At 40.6% G+C, this 16105-nt stretch overlaps 1 protein-coding gene across 2 annotated transcripts; it reads right to left on the bottom strand.

The window, feature by feature from the left end:
- Positions 1-233: 233 nt before the first annotated feature.
- map2k4b (mitogen-activated protein kinase kinase 4b) lies at positions 234-14562 on the bottom strand. 2 transcript variants are annotated; one of them, XM_080456240.1, is made up of 13 exons: positions 14408-14562; positions 12206-12241; positions 11655-11687; positions 9514-9622; positions 8375-8549; positions 6494-6613; positions 5759-5878; positions 5610-5661; positions 5385-5512; positions 4477-4554; positions 3660-3808; positions 3169-3214; positions 234-780 (listed from the first exon to the last, which is right to left on the bottom strand). In XM_080456240.1, exons 1-13 carry the CDS (start codon positions 14529-14531, stop codon positions 664-666), a joined length of 1287 nt encoding a protein of 428 aa, XP_080312366.1. In that variant the 5' UTR covers positions 14532-14562; the 3' UTR covers positions 234-663. The 2 variants fall into 2 exon arrangements, with proteins under 2 accessions (XP_080312366.1, XP_080312367.1); XM_080456241.1 differs by lacking the exon at positions 11655-11687.
- Positions 14563-16105: the final 1543 nt, after the last annotated feature.

The raw sequence follows: 16105 nt of genomic DNA, 5'->3' as shown, positions 1-16105 counted from the left end.
TGCGTACATCTGTACATAATTCAACAATGCAGAGGTGAACACACAAACGCATACATACGGTCGACAATGTACAATCCCATAGGTATTTTTTGTTCATACGTCACTTTTTCAACATTTTTATTTGGTAGGTTCTGTATTTGTGTACATCGAGTTCAAGTATATATATATATATATATATATATATATATATATATATATATATATATATATATATATATATATATATATATATATATATATATATATATATATATATATATATACACACACACTGTATACTCTAATTGTTTTTCTTTTCCCTCGTGTAAAAAAAAAGAAAAAAGAATGAGCATTGCATTTTACTAAGACATTGTTATGCCTTCAAGTTTTGCTCTGTTAAAATGGTTCATTTTGTGTTTTTCGACATTTCACTGACATTGACTGAGGATGGGAAGCATAAGGATCCGTTTGATGATGATGAAAATAATAATAATGACAACAGTAATCATATTGCACAGGGCAATTTGGAATTGTTCCTTTGTTGGAACATTGTGAACAAACAGGCGATTCCTAAGCAACTCTGCATCTGAGGGCTAAGATGTTGTGCGCCGCGCGTTGCGTAGTGTCCCACCCGTCGTGTGTTGCAGTGTCAGGTGCCCACCCCGGTCCCCCAGCACGCCTCCATCACATGTCTACATACATAGGGGAGATGGGGGAGGCAGGGATCTGATCCAGGATGCGGATCACGTAAGTGGCAACATCCACGAACCGCTCTTCAAAGATCAGGATGAATGGATGTTTCTGGGGTAAAAATATAGCAAGAAAATTCAGATTTGCTTGTTAGCAACTTTCAATTTGGCATCCTTATTTTGGGCATGTCATTATACGCAAAACATTTCAAACCTTTTTTTAACCCATTAAGACCTGAAGCCGATTCTACAAATGTCTTCTAAATCCCAACAGTTTTCTGAAAGAACGTATGTTGCTATATCAGTGGTGCTCAAACTTTTTCATGTCAAGGACCCCCAAAATGATATGTATTTGGCCACCGACCCCCATCTCAAAATATTTAGTTCCAGGGACCCCCCAGGAGCAAAGATTTGAGTTAAAAATGTTCGCTTTAAAACAATATGTATTCAAAGATTTGCACACATTTTCACGATTTTTCAAAAATAGCAGATCTACAAGCTCGTAGCGCGGCACTCGGTGCCGCGCTATGAGCTTGTAGATCTGCTATTTTTGAATAGCCAAAGTGTAAAATAATGCTTTTTTTTAGCTCAAATCTAAAAGTGACACAGATGCGTTCCAGGTCTTAATCGGTTAGGTGAAAATAGCCATTCTACAAGATCACAAAAAGCACATGTTTAAACAGGCCTTAAGTGGTTAAAGACACGGTGGGTGGGGGCGTCATTTATTGTCCTACCTACACCACATCAGCAATAATAACGCCTCCCAGGCGATGGAAAGCTATCAACGCCGCCCAGACAATGGGAGGCGATGTTCATTGGATAGAGGTTCAAATGACTTCCAAAACCACGTTGACCACCTTGAGTAAGTACGTTTGGCCCACAATCCTGATATCACGGGTTTGAACGTTTGGGCAATTTTTTTTTATTGTCGTCCAAAGCGTGTCCCAAAAACATTATAGTTAGGCAAGGTTTCTGTGAGGTTAAGTTTAGGAATAAGGTTAGGCATAGTTTCTGTTAGGTTAAGGTTAGGAATAAGGTTAGGGTTAGGCATAGTTTCTGTTAGGTTAAGGTTAGGTCAAGGTGTGACGACCAGCCTCCCAGAATCTTCTTCGGCTTCCTCCATCGGAGTCGGCCAGAGCCATCAACAATCGATTCTAATTCATGATGACCAGTGCCATCTATTAGAGAGTTACGCCAACTCCATTCACTTCTTCGGGCCAGGTCTTCTACATACACATACATTGGCGAATAGTGACAAATCCCTAAACCGGAAGGAAGGCTCTGATGATGACACCTGTTCAATCTCCCTGCTCATGACTGAGATATTCTGCAGGTGTGTGATTGAGTGTGTATGCTGGCCAGCAGCAGCTTAAGGACAGTTGTCCAGCATTATCTGTTCCTTGTTTTTTTTTGGGGAAGTGGCTTGAGTTGGCACAACGTTATTTACGTCAAAACAGTTCACTAACTGCGTTATGCAGGCCCATGGAGATTCCTCCTCCACTGCGTTTGGGAACCAGGTTGGAGAATTGGAGCTGGGAGGATTTCTATGATGCGAATTGTTTGGAGACTTGGAATTGTGGAATTATTGCCATTCAGGATTTTTTCCTGTGTTTTGGAGTACACTGTTGACCCGTTACAGACGGCGGACCCTATTCAACGCACAGGTAATGTTCCGAACGGCAATATTAACAGACGGGTCATGTAACTGATGGAAAGCTTGACTGACAGCAAGAGGATTTGTTTAATTTTCTGGACGGAACTGAACTGGGTTTGGTTTTGTTTATGCAAAAATACTTTGTTTTGTTCTAAATGCTGCGCTGACTTGAACATTAATAACCATTATGTCTGACCACAGTTCTCAAGTGAAAGAAAAATGGAATATGTATTGTGACGCGTTGTGACTGACAAGCTGCGCGTCCTACGTTACTGGGGAGGCGGGACATGGGAAGTGGAGCAGAGTGTGAGAGAGGAGCTTAAGTTTTACTAAATTATTAAACATGTTAAACGGCATCGCCGATCCGTGCGGATTAATGCAGCTTTCTGGCGCGCTACTACTGCAGCTCTGGGTACCTTTGAGAAATCTCTGCAACTTCTAAGCGACGAGCTATTTGCCCGAGACCAGACAGTGGTAGCCGCGAGTACGAGAGAGAGTGGTTTGAGCGTCAAGGGACCCTGGATACCACCTTCCCAAATACAAAAAAGGTAAACAGGGTCCCGAAAGGGGCTAGTTAGAGTTAAGGTTAGGGTTAGGCATAGTTGCGAAAACGCAGGAAGAACTTGTTAACAAAGAACAACAAGGAACAACTGGCCAATCACAGCGGGTCTTTGCTGATGTGCTGTAGGCTATCTAATGATGCTGGGTGGGGGAAGGCAGGGTTTATATTTAGAATTAATAATAGTACCACTTAATAGAATTGGAAGTTGAGAGATAGGACAAAAGATATATATATATATATAATATATATATATATATATAAATAATAGTGTTATAAGAACTTACCAGGAGCTCCTTGTACTTTGGCCTTTTTGACTCATCCTTTGTAAGGCTGGTAAAAGAATAGGAAAAGTACCAAACCATTAGAAATAATCAATCATGAATATAATGCAGCCCTCGGCATCTGCCAGCAGAGGGCAGCAAAGACACAATGACTTACTTCAATACTAGACTTGCTCTCCACTGTCTGGTACAATAGTTAGTTATTCTTTAATTTAAGAAAATAAGGAATACAATTATTCTTTAAAAAATATATATATATTATTATTATATTATTATATATTATTATTTTCCTTTAAATGCATCGGCAACTGCTTCCTGGATTAACATATTGCAACAATGGATCCTGCATATTTTAAAGGCATTATTTACTGATGCATTTCATTGATATCTACCTCAAAATCGTATGTGTGGCAGTTTAACACATTAGGCTAGAAAAATAAAAAACACCAATATGAATTATTCAACACAGAATTTTCGCCGTTATCGTTATTCACCATAGGTTAACAAAGTTGATGAATTTGGGAGAGAACTGCCGCTCCTCTGAGTTGCTGAGCTGAGGAGGTTCTCCCTTCACCACTTGGGTCAGCTGGTCAAAGACACTGTTCCACTTTGGGTATGGAAACCTCCCAGTGGCCAGCTCGTACTGAAAACACACACAAACCACTGACACTCGATACACTGATGAACTCGCCCCCCCCCCCCACACGAGCACAACTCTATTTCGCACCTCTACGCATAAACAACAGCCAGTGGTGCAAAAAGTACTCAAATTTTTTTACTTAAGTAAAAGTATCAATACTGCAATGTAGAAGTAAAAGTCCGGTTATCAAAATTTACTTGAGTAAAAGCACAAAAGTATTGGCATCAAAATATACTTAAAAGTATCAAAAGTAAAAGTACTCATGATGCAGAATGTCCCATTTCACAAGTTCAAAATGTATAAAAACCTTTTGAAAATAGCAGCTCTACAAGCTGACAAGCTTGTAGATCGGCTATATATATATATATATATAAGTGGTTAATGTATGTTTTTTGACAATAATCTAAATCTGCAAAGTAACTAGAGTTTTCAATTAATTGTAGTGGACTAAAAGTAAAAATGTTGCCTCTGAGATGTAGTGGAGTAGAAGTAAAAGTATTGAAAATGGGAAATAATACAGTAAAGTAAAAATCCCTCAAGTGTGCTTAAGTACAGTACTTGAGTAAATGTACTTAGTTACTTTACACCACTAGTAAACAAACAAAAACAATCCTCAGACATAACATTGTAAAAGTTTCACGCTCACAATAACAAAAAAAACACAGACTCACCAGAGTGATTCCCAAGCTCCATACGTCAGACCGGACATCGTATCCTTGTCTGGAAGCACTAGGGTCTATCCTCTCCGGCTGTGGAAAAAACCACACGGTAGAACACACACACACAGTCAAGCCGAGCGCGGTATTTCACAGCGGAGACATCTTTTAGGGGCCATTAGCCGTTTTCAAATGGCCGGAGCCATTAGCCCTTTTCAGTGGATGAAGGCGGAACTGTAGTGTAAATAGCCTTTTATCCAGCTGCACACAAGCTGTATGTTATATAGCCATGATCCAGGACACACGGATGGCTAACATCTATCCCATGCCCATATCTGGACTCCAGTTAAGTTTACACTGGGTTCTTCAAGTACTCCCAACAAGAGGTTTTAACCACTTTATCCCCAGGAGTGACTGACGGGAATACACGGCGACATTTCTCTTTGTTAGTTTAGAGCTATTGTACCACATGTGTGACTAGGAATTATTCAGCCGCCAAGAATAGTAGGGCATTAACAGAATAATCGAATATTCGACTATCAAACCACTATTCGACCACTGTACATCAAAGTCGATTATTCTTTATTTGTATTCGATATTTTTTTTCCCAGTGGCTTTTCTACAGCAGACACGCAGCTGTGAGCTCTGGTGTTGGTAGTTCTCCTAATCCATTCATGGTTGATTGTTGTCAAATCATTTCATACTGTATGTGAGGTTGTGCCTAGGGCTGTCCCCTAAAAGTCGACGCGTCGGGCGTAAAATAATACTTTAGCTCAAATCAAAAAATTACATAGATGCGTTCCAGGTCTTTATGGGTTAATGTCTGTGAGAAGTCTTCTTTCTACTTGTGACTGACTAATTCCACATTGACACCAACATTGACTACCTGACTGTTATAGCCTGTATAATGCCATCTTGCTTACCGCCATGTACGGCCTGCAGCCTGCATCCCTGGTCTTGGCTATCGAGTCCACCAGCTGACCGCTGATGCCAAAGTCACACAGCTTGATGTTACCCTTTCGGTCCATTAGAATGTTGGAAGGTTTGATGTCTGGAAGATATCAGACACAGGGTAATGAAGGTGACCATTTCGGTGCGAAATACTGACATGCAACAAAATATGTAATCCACAAAAGTGACAAACGTACCTCTGTGGATTATTTTCAAGTTTTCTTTTAAGTGGTTCAGTGCTTTAACGGTCTGTCGGAAGATGAAGCAAAACACATTAACTGAAGGCCTCCACTCGTGATCAGAAAACATGCCTGATATGAAATGACAAAAACAAAGATCTACTCACAGCTAATGTTATTTTGCCTAATATTTCCTCTGGAATGACGTCATCTAATGCGCAATATACATATTTGTAGAATTTGTCGAACGAGGTAGACATGAGTTCCATACATATCCAACAGTCACCCTGGAAGTATAGGGCAAATGTTAATCAAATTAGCCAAACAATAGTCAGTGTGATATTTCAAATCTGTGTCACTTTAGATTATTTGGCTATTCAAAAATAGCAGATATACAAGCTCATAGCGCGGCACCGAGTGCTACGCTATGAAGCTTGTAGATCTGCTATTTTTGGAAGAAATTGTGAAAATGTGTGCAAATCTTTGAATATATATATTTATTCATTTTTAAAGTGAACATTTTGTAACTCAAATCTTTGCTTCTGGGGGGATTCTACAAATGTCTTCTAAATCCTAACAGTTTTAAAAAACAAAACGTATTGGCTATAATATCAGTGGTCCTCAAACTTTTTTCATGTCAAGGACCACCCAAAATGATATGTATTTGGACCCCCATCTCAAAATATGTCCCCCCCCCCAGAAGCAAAGATTTGAGTTACAAATGTTCACGATTTTAAAACAAAATTGCAGATCTACAAGCTCATAGCGCGGCACTCTGTGCCGCGCAATGAGCTTGTAGATCTGCTATTTTTCTATAGCCAAAGAAATTATTAAAATGACACACAGATGCGTTCCCGGTCTTTAATGGGTTAAGCAAGAGTCATGGAGGTCATTGGACCGACCTCTCTGAAGAGGGCGCCGTAGAACTGAACGATGTAGGGACAGTCGCTGCTCCTCATCACCACATCTAGATCCATCAGAAGCTGCTTCTGCTCCTTCTCGTCTACCGTGGAGCGGATCCTCTGAGAGACAAACGCATATATATTACACACTTACACATTTACCCAGCCCCCCTATTAGTGGGCATAAATGTAGACTTAATGTATTTGTTACGTTAAGATTTTCTTCTTTCTTTCTTTCTTTGTGACGTGTTTGACGTGTTTTAGAAAAAAATGATAAAAATAATGTAAAAAAACCTTGAACCCAAGATATCATTATCTGAAGATTTGCAGCTCCATCCACTCCTTGTTTAACTTATAACTGAAAAAGGCTGTATCTCGCTTCCTAAGCACTTTTTTTTTTTACTTGAAATCTCTGGCACAGGGACAACATAGACAGAAATAATTCTGGCACTCGGTGAGTTAAGGCACTGAATGATGAAGTACAACGTTTATCATTTCAATAATTAGGGAGGACACTTTAGCTTATTTGATACAGGAATAACACATAAATTCGATATTGAAAGGAAAAACGATTTTCTGGTAAACAGACAATTTGGGTCTAACTTCTGTTAGCACTCAAACAATCTATGATTAATCCAATTATTCAGTCAGGCAGGGGCGTGTATAGGTCCCAGCTACTAAGACTATTGCTCTGGCACTTTTTTTTATATTAGTCAATTATAGGAAGCGAAAGTGACTCGAGTCGCCCTGTGGTGGTAACGCTCCAGCCTCAAAAGCCCACAGTTTCGCATGTTGGATTTCACAAATCTGCCTTCTCGTAGGTTTCACTCGAATGAAATTTCATCTGCAGGTGTGCAGGATCATAAGAAACACGAGTATTTAATGACCGCTTTGTTTTCATGCGAATGTTTGGCACGAACATGTGGGCTTGGTGTGCAAGAGCCTTAAGACTACATTGTAGCAAGATGTTGCCTGGCAAGTGTACACCCAGACAGCATAGGATAATGACAACTAATTTAAGTCTACACTCAACAATGACAGAAATTAATTCATAAATGATTCCCTTTCAAACATGACACCCTCTGTCTACTTCAAGGTCTGCAGCATTCAGCAGAAACTTGGGGAAAGTGCTAGGCCTGGTTCACACTGTTGCTAGGAGAGTACAGAAAAGCCTATTTAAAAAAGGCAATATCGATTTGTTGTAAACTTGTAATAATTTAAACTTTCAGCACCTGGGGAGCTGAGCGCTAGAAACATGCTTAACTCTAAGCGCTGACAGTAACGTACAATAACAAGTCCCTTTCATCGCAAGCAATGAGAAAACCCCAGCACTGTAAAGGAAGGACTCTAGTGAACAGATATCCTTATTTTTTCCCTCATAACTGAAACACCAGAGGCAGAGATTACAGGTAAATAGCAAGGTTTCGGACCGAGGAACTGCACCTTAAACAAACGAGGCTGAAAGAGACAACAGACCGAGAATACGGCCGGCTCAAGTAGGGCTGTCAAGATTACAAATTTAAGTTGACGATTAATTGTCAGTCAAATAATCGCGATTAACAATTTAATTTTGTGTTTAGCATTGAACATTGGAACATGAATAAAAAAAATTAAATACATTTCTTAATGCCTTTTAGGCTTTGTAATCAAAAAATTGCACAGGGCAGATACGAAAACCAACTTAAATATACAAAGAAATGATTGACATTTAATAATTCTATACATGTAAAAATGTCTGCTATTTTTTTGTACATTTGAAAATGAGTGAAAATGTTTCAACATGGAAACGATAATGACGATTATGCAAAGATAATTGCGATTAGACGATTGTAATAATTGTGACAGGCCTAGGCTCGAGACAGGTCTGCCCCGATAGGTCACCTTGACGGCCATAATCTGGCCCGTGGGTTTGTGCACCATCTTGTTGACGGAGCCGTAGGCCCCGCGGCCGATCTCTCCCAGGTCTCTCAGATCCTCCGCCGTGAAGTCACAATGCTGCTCGCCGGCGATCTTCAGCTTCCCTGACGACTCGATGCTGTGCGTCCGCATACGCTCTCTGGGAAGACGGTGGTTAGGGAGGACAGGAAGAAGAGATAGTGAAGGGTGGGGTGGGGTGGGGGGGGGGGGGGGTGGTGAGAGAAGCACAGTGTGGGACAGAGCAAGGAGCAGACATTATAGATTAGCATCGAGGTGGTAAATATTTCATCAGTAATCTCTGAGCCGCTCTAATTCGAGAAACATTTGAAGAATGTCCCCCTCGCTCCATTCTCCACTATTCATTTCCTTTGAGGGCAAACAACGTGGCGAGCGCAAATTCTGCAATTGTTCCACTCTTAAAAAGAAAACAAATCAATGAATTCAGAACAGGCGGCAAGGGAGCAATATATGTAACATGGCTTCGAGAGTAGTGCCGATTCCGATTTTGGAGAGTCCTAGACCACCGATTATCAATGTTTTGACTGATCAAAAAGTGCAAAATGTACTAATCAATTTGAAAAACGTTTCTATTTTGTAAAATAAAAAATAAAGAGAACGCAAAACTTTTTGATGGATAAAAATGTAACATGCCGAAATGTATTTTGTTGAACCACTTAAACCCTATTTTTTAAAAACCCATTAAGACCTGGAACGCATCTGTGTCACTTTAGATTTCTTTGGCTATTCAAAAATAGCAGATATACAAGCTCATAGCGCGGCACCGAGTGCCGCGCTATGAGCTTGTAGATCTGCTATTTTTGAATTTTTTTTAGATTTTTAGAAGTTTTAGATTTTTTTCAAAAAACTGTGGATTTAGATTTTTTTTTAAAGAATCGCCTCAGGTCTTAATGGGTTAAAGAAAATCAAAAACTATCTACAAGCTCCCAACCAATGACATGCCCAAAATAGGGACACCAAGTTTTAAGTGGTAAAAATAAACGGGACACATCAGCTGCATACTAGCCGATACCAATGTCGTCAAAAAAGTCAAATACACATCTCGTAAACAGAAAGACAGAAACACTAATAGCATCTTTACTAACATGTGTGGGTTCTGGAAAGAGGGAGCTTGTGGTGGTGGATTGAGAGGAAGTCTGGAGGCCGGTTTCACAGGAGGATTGGCGAAGTTCAGCTTCAGCGCTTTACGTTTACCTGGCACGGCAAAGAGATAAGAACATAGCCAAATTCCCACAGCATGGACAACGTACTGGGGGGTGAAGATACACTAATGTAAAGAACTGACTGAAGAACAATATGATGATACACAGCAGACAGTGAGACAAAATGCCTGTCTTACCTTGGTGACTGTAAAAACAACTAGTTAAGACAGACTGTCTTTCATAACTGAAAAGGACAGCCGCGTGTTTCTAAGCGCCATCATTCCCATAGCCCAGAGGGCCGGCTGCATTGTAATTGGCTAGTTGGTTGTCAATTAACAGCTGGGCAGGGTCTCTACAGACAGACACTGATGGGCCATAAGTAATGCTTGCATAAGATTATTATAACTTAAGCTTATGAAATTTCAAGAGAGAATTCCTGCTCGGTATACATTTAACCTAAAATGGCTAAATAATATCCACATCACAATTAATGTATTTACATTTTTTTTAAATGGTCAGTTCAAAAACTAGCCATTTTATGTAAACTACTCTATTGCCTATTACACATAAATAAAGTACATGGTCGTGAAAAAGTAGTATCGGTCGGTGCACCCTTCGAAATAATACTCTCTATCAACATAGAGAATAAACAATACATATATTGCCAAAACATCCATGTGGACAGACAGTGTTACACTGTGAAATTATATTGAGGTAAAAAACAACAAAAAAAAACTGTATGAAATGGCCTGAAGAGTATTTTGTGGCATCATCACAATTTTACTTACTCATGCTAGGAAAAACACCATCTCTAAAGAGATCATCTTTCATACACAGATTTACCCAAGGGACTTTAGGATCGTTTCAAGCATGTTCTCAAAGATCAAAGGAAGCACAAAATGCACTTTAAACACAAGCAGGCAAGTGCCCAGAAGTGCAGGGGTTCCCAGTACTCAGACAACAGTACCTGTGCCATTTATTTTGCTTTAATTTTTCATTAAACAAACAGGTTTTGTTTTGTTTGCCATCTTGCAGTACAAGTCTACATATTATGGGCAAAATACTGATATTGGGAATCCCAATGCATGACCATTCCAATGATTACATTTTGAATTGTGCAGTTCAGACTTGAGCAATTCCCTCAAGATATCAAAGTGACCCAACACTTATCTAACACTTCATTCAAATGCATGCCAAAGTAATTCGAATACAACTACAGTTATTTTGTGACCACATACATTGGCTGCCAGAGAGGTACTAGTGACCACAGTCCATGTATCCTAGACACACAATAAGTGCATTGTGTGCACCAGAGGTAGGGCTGGGCAATTGACCGAGAATATATTGAAACCGATATTTAGAACCAAATAGCCGACTTAATCTTGCTGATGCAGGTTAATTGAATAATCGAGAAGCAATATTTTCTTTTGATACTAATATATATATAAACGAATCAACACAAAAAAACGTCCAATAGATTTTTGGATTAGTCCGATTAACTTGTAGATCGGCTAATTTGTATATCTGCTAGTAGCTTTTGTAATTATCGTAATCGTGGCAACGGTATATCATATCGCCCAGCCCTAATCAGAGGACATCATTTACATCCAGAGCATAGCTAGGCCCAGTTACGATAAAGTGTTTTGTTAAAGTGTTGAGTCCTCTTTACCATGCCCCTACAGGACCAATTCTGGGGTGCAAACAGATCCCATAACCTTTAAGCCCAGGTGCAAAAATGAATCTTCCTTGCCCATATCTGAGTTCGTATTAGTTAGGAGCAGTGAACAGTGGACAGACTTCCCAACTACCAGAGCACCACACAGGCTGTTCCAATAGTATTAAGTGGCTTCATTTTCCCTGCTCTATCACTTCTGTCATCAGTGTGATGAACAGACTCAACCAGAAGCTGGAAAAAAAAAAAAAAAAAACTCCACAACATGGGAAGACAAGTTTGCAGGGCAGCACAGTTCACATCATCCAATATGTTGGTATGGATGGAGTCAAAGGAAGCCATTTTATACTATTGAGATATACCCACAGAGAGAGGAGGTCGGTGTGCTATGTGTGCGAGTTCTAATGCTTACTTTGGGGAACTCCAGACAGGCTTATCTGAAACCCTGAAGTAAAGAAAACACATTTTTACTACATTTCCTTTGGGCTTCTATAAGTTTGGGGCTGGTATTCTTGTTCTAATCATTTCAGCAATCAAACCATACCCGCCAGTGCAAATGCTGCGGAGTGAACGGCAGGTTACAGTGAAGCTGCTTGGACTAAAAAAAAAAAAAGACAATTTTTGCAGTCTCTGATCCATCATCCGGAATATCTTGGTGTGGGGGACAAGTTTGTAATCCGGTCCAAAGCTAAGTAGTTTACTGCAGATATGAACAAGTCAGCAATGTGTTGTAGGCTAGCACATGGGAAAATAAGACCAATATAAAGCCCTCTTTCAATATCGCAATGTGCAACAGAGAATGGAGTAATGGAATGACATGCAAGTCAATGAAAGAATGTATAGTTTACAAAGCTGGGAAACATTTTTTTTTAAAAGTTGATGGGGAAACATTTCAAGGATTGTTCACTGTTTCACGAGTGTAACTTAAGAGCAAGAAACCCTCTAGAAATAAGTGTTGAATACCTGTTTCATTTTGACATCTCCAGCACGTGTTGGATTCTGCAAGGTTTAGATAAAGAATCGGGGAACAATTATAGATTGTGCAACTCAATTCTGTCAATTCTATTATAGCCTTCATACTATACATTGCTAAGGGTGGCACATATAGCCTGTTTCTGTCAGATTATGATGCTGTCCAAATGATGCTGTCCAAACGTATTTATGTCAATGTACCACCATAAAGGCTAAAACATATAAGGCGAGTTTAATGGCTATAATTACTGAGTTATAATACTGTATATGTAGTAGACAGAGCTATGCATGCAGTGGTGTAAAGTAACTAAGTACATTTACTTTAATTTTGAGTATTTCCAGTACTTTTACTTCTACTCCACTATCTAAGAGGCAAATATAAAACTTTTACTCCACTACAATTATTTGAAAACTGTAGTTACTAGTTATTTTGTAGATTTTGATTATTATTACAAAACATACATTAACCACTTCAGCCCTATATAGGCTTTTCGACCGTTTGAAAATAGCCGATCTACAAGCTCACAATGCGTCGCATCGCGATGCATTGTGAGCTTGTACATCTGCTATTTTTACACAATAGATTTGCTATTTTTATACATTTAATACATTTGCAAACTTGTCAAATAGAACATTCTACATCGGTACTTTAAGTACATTTTGATACCAATGCTTCTGTACTTTTTAAGTAAATTGTGAATTCCAGACTTTTACTTGTAACAGAGTATTTCTACATGGCAGTATTTGATACTTTTACTTAAGTAAAACATGTGAGTACTTCTTCCACCACTGATATATAGTCACTTATGTCATTGGTTCTCAAAGTGGGGTCCGGGGACCCCCAGGGGTCCTTGAGGGAGTTCCAGGGGGTCCCCAGCTAAATGATTGATAGTTAGGGACCAAGTGGACCCTTATGGGTCTGTAACTCTGAGTGTACAAATACACTCACATGCATACATACATTTGTACACTCTCAGAGTTAAATTAACATTGATTTTACAATATAAATTGGGGTCCCAGAGATAGAAATGCCATTAAATGGGGATCCGTAGGCTAATGCATGTCAAACTGGGGGGTCCTTGAAATTACAATGGTTCGGAATCACTGCTAGAGCCGTAAAAATCTTCTCTTATAGGGGTCCCTGGCATGTATTTTCAAATGGGGGGGGGGATCCGTGGGCTACAAAGGGTCAATTTGGGGGTCCTTGACATGAAAAAGTTTGAGAACCACTGGCTTATGTGAGGAGAGAGGGAGGACACTGTCCAGTAGAGTAGGCCTCCGTGGTGCATGCAGCAGCATAATAAGAGCTAATATCGATTGATGGAAATCCACTGATTTGATCGAAACAAATGTAGCTATTTGTGGCGATTGTCAAGTGTGGGAATCTCTGAACTCTCCAGTGCAGTGTGGAGAATCAAACGGTTACATTGTTGCCACAGCAGCAGGCCTAGGCTAATGGAAAGAGGCTACTGCATCACTGCTAACTGTGGTAGCCATGTAGCTCTGGTCCATAGCGTCAGAAGGAGTTCTCCTTTAACGCTATGTTACTTTCGACCCGTTGCTCGCGCACCCACGGTAGCGCAGGCTGCGCAGACTCTTGTCTGTAGTAAAAAAAATAAAAATACACTTTCGCTACTCATCAAAACAAAGACGGTTTTAAGATGTTGAAAGCATATTTTCCTTTGTGGGAACACTCGGAGCCCCCCACCTCACGTCTAAAATACACTTTTTAGCCAGAAAATAAAATATTTCACCGGAAGGGGACACATTTTTTTAGTAGCTCCACTGCGCCCCCTACAGATCTGGTCAATGGTATTTTTCTATTGACCAGATTTTTTCTTCCGGTTAACTATTTTCTTTTCTGGCCAAACAGTGTATTTTAGACGTGAGGTGCGGGGTTCCGAGTGTTCCCACTGAGGAAAGTAGGCTTTTAACACACTAAACCGTCTTTGTTTTGGCGAGTAGCGAAAGTGTATTCTTTATTTTTTTTACTAAAGACGAGAGGCTGCGCATCCTGCGCTACCGCGGGTGTGCGGGCAACGGCTTGACAGTACCATAGCGTTAAAGGAGAACTCCCTCTAACGCTATGAACCAGAGCTAGTAGCCATGTTTCAGGCTGAAGCTTAAAAAAGCAGATCAATAGTCTCAGTATAAAGTGTAAAAAGCGATCAGAGCCCGTCTAGATCTGCCTACCCTGCATGCTGCTGCTGACCGTGGTCAGGCTGTGGTGCGTCTGCGGGTGGTGCTGGTGCGACGTGGAGCCTGTGTTGTTGCTGGAGGTTGTTGAGTTGCTGTCAGGAGGACTGGGAGTCGCCATTGTTGTGTTGGATTCCAGGCAGCAGCGGCTCAACGGGCTGCAGCGCATAGAGAAAGAGAGAGAGACAGTGTTGCCAGATTTTGCGAGAGAAACAAGCAACCGGGTCTATGAAAACAAGCCCAAAAGAATATGCGACTATGCCTTCAACAGCACAGTCGTCTACCCAAGCCCGGTGACAAAAGCGGGTGCGCGACTATGCTACATGAGCCATTTAAATCTATTTGAAAATAGCCGATATATATCATCTACGAGCTTGTAGATCTGCTATTTTCCAAAAGAAAATCTAGAAGAAATGTGGAATATTTTAAAAAACATTTTAACAACACAAATCTTGTATGGGGGTCCCTCCCTGGCTCAAAATATTTTCAAATGGGGGTCTGCATGAGAATGTTTAAGAACCACTGGTTTAAACAGCATTTTTAGGAAACAAGCCCAAAATAAGCAACTACACTTTATAAACAAGCCCCAATATTTACAAGCAACTTTGCAGAAAAACAAGGCCAAAGTCGCTTATAATAAGCGGACATGGCAACACCGGAGAGAGCGCTAAAGTTCGCCCTCTCTCTCTCCGAACGGGACACTGCGCCAGTGCGCCGGCTGAACGCAGTTGCGCCACACGGTCAGGCGCCAATGAAGGGTCAGAAACAGCGTCGGTCACGTCGTTCATGTAGCTGGAAATAGTGACAAGCAGCCGTCGACTTCAATGCATTCCATGAACTTCCGGTTTAGGGATTTGTCACTATTCGCCAATGTATGTGTATGTAGAAGACCTGGCCCAAAGAAGTGAACGGAGTTGGCGTAACTCTCTAATAGATGGCACTGGGTCAGGCCACTGAGGCCACGTCTGTGGCGAGTCAGTCAGTAGGCTCTATGCACAGCAGCCATATTATCACTTCCTTCACAAGTGTCACCAATGATAGATACTAATAAAGGCTCTGTTCCATTTAGAGTAGCACAGTGGTTTCCACGACCCCCATAACTCTGAGAGTGTACAAATGGAACCAAATGGACCTGTACCCGTAAGGGGCCATTTGGAAGCCCATGAGGGCCCCTGGACCCCAGCTGTAGACCCACTAGTGTAACAGAGTGTTTCCAGTGAGCCAACATGCACAATATCAGCACCCATGACTCTGTTTGACCAGAATGGAACAGAACCTTCATTAGTATCATTGGTACTAACACCTGTGAATGTCTTCATAATATGGCTGCTGTGAATAGAGCCTGTTGCGCCACACGGTCAGGCCAGTGAGGCCACGTCTGTGGCGAGTCAGTCAGTTACTGAAGGCACGACATAGAGCAGTGGTTCTCAAACAGTGTACAAGTAGTGTCCATTTGGTTCCATTTCATATTGTACACGGTCAGAGTTATAGGTAAAGGGTCAATTTAGAACCCCTTCAAAGAACCCTAAGTGTCCCTGCCTGGACCCCACTTTGAGAACCACTGACATAGATGTTTACTACCAGTCGTGGACAGTAACTTACATAAAGTACATTTGTTGATTTTGATTTATTTTTGCAAGCTCATGACTTTTACTCCACTACATTTGCATTTCAAAAATAGAAATTAATATTGTA

This window comes from Gymnoscopelus braueri (assembly GCF_963280865.1).
Source record: "Gymnoscopelus braueri genome assembly, chromosome: 17".
Lineage (NCBI taxonomy): Eukaryota > Metazoa > Chordata > Actinopteri > Myctophiformes > Myctophidae > Gymnoscopelus > Gymnoscopelus braueri.
The sequence above is the reverse complement of the archived record's forward strand: the minus strand, read 5'-3'. Positions and strand labels throughout refer to the sequence as shown.

What these genes read in the sequence shown, in the direction of transcription:
- map2k4b (XM_080456240.1), bottom strand. Translation starts at nt 14,531, where the DNA reads ATGGCGACTCCCAGTCCTCCTGACAGCAACTCAACAACCTCCAGCAAC. An exon ending in TAGGCAAAATAACATTAGCT is followed by an intron (nt 5,662 to 5,758) that starts GTGAGTAGATCT and finishes ATCTTCCGACAG; the next exon opens with ACCGTTAAAGCACTGAACCA. An exon ending in GGAGCTTGGGAATCACTCTG is followed by an intron (nt 3,809 to 4,476) that starts GTGAGTCTGTGT and finishes GTGTGTTTTCAG; the next exon opens with TACGAGCTGGCCACTGGGAG.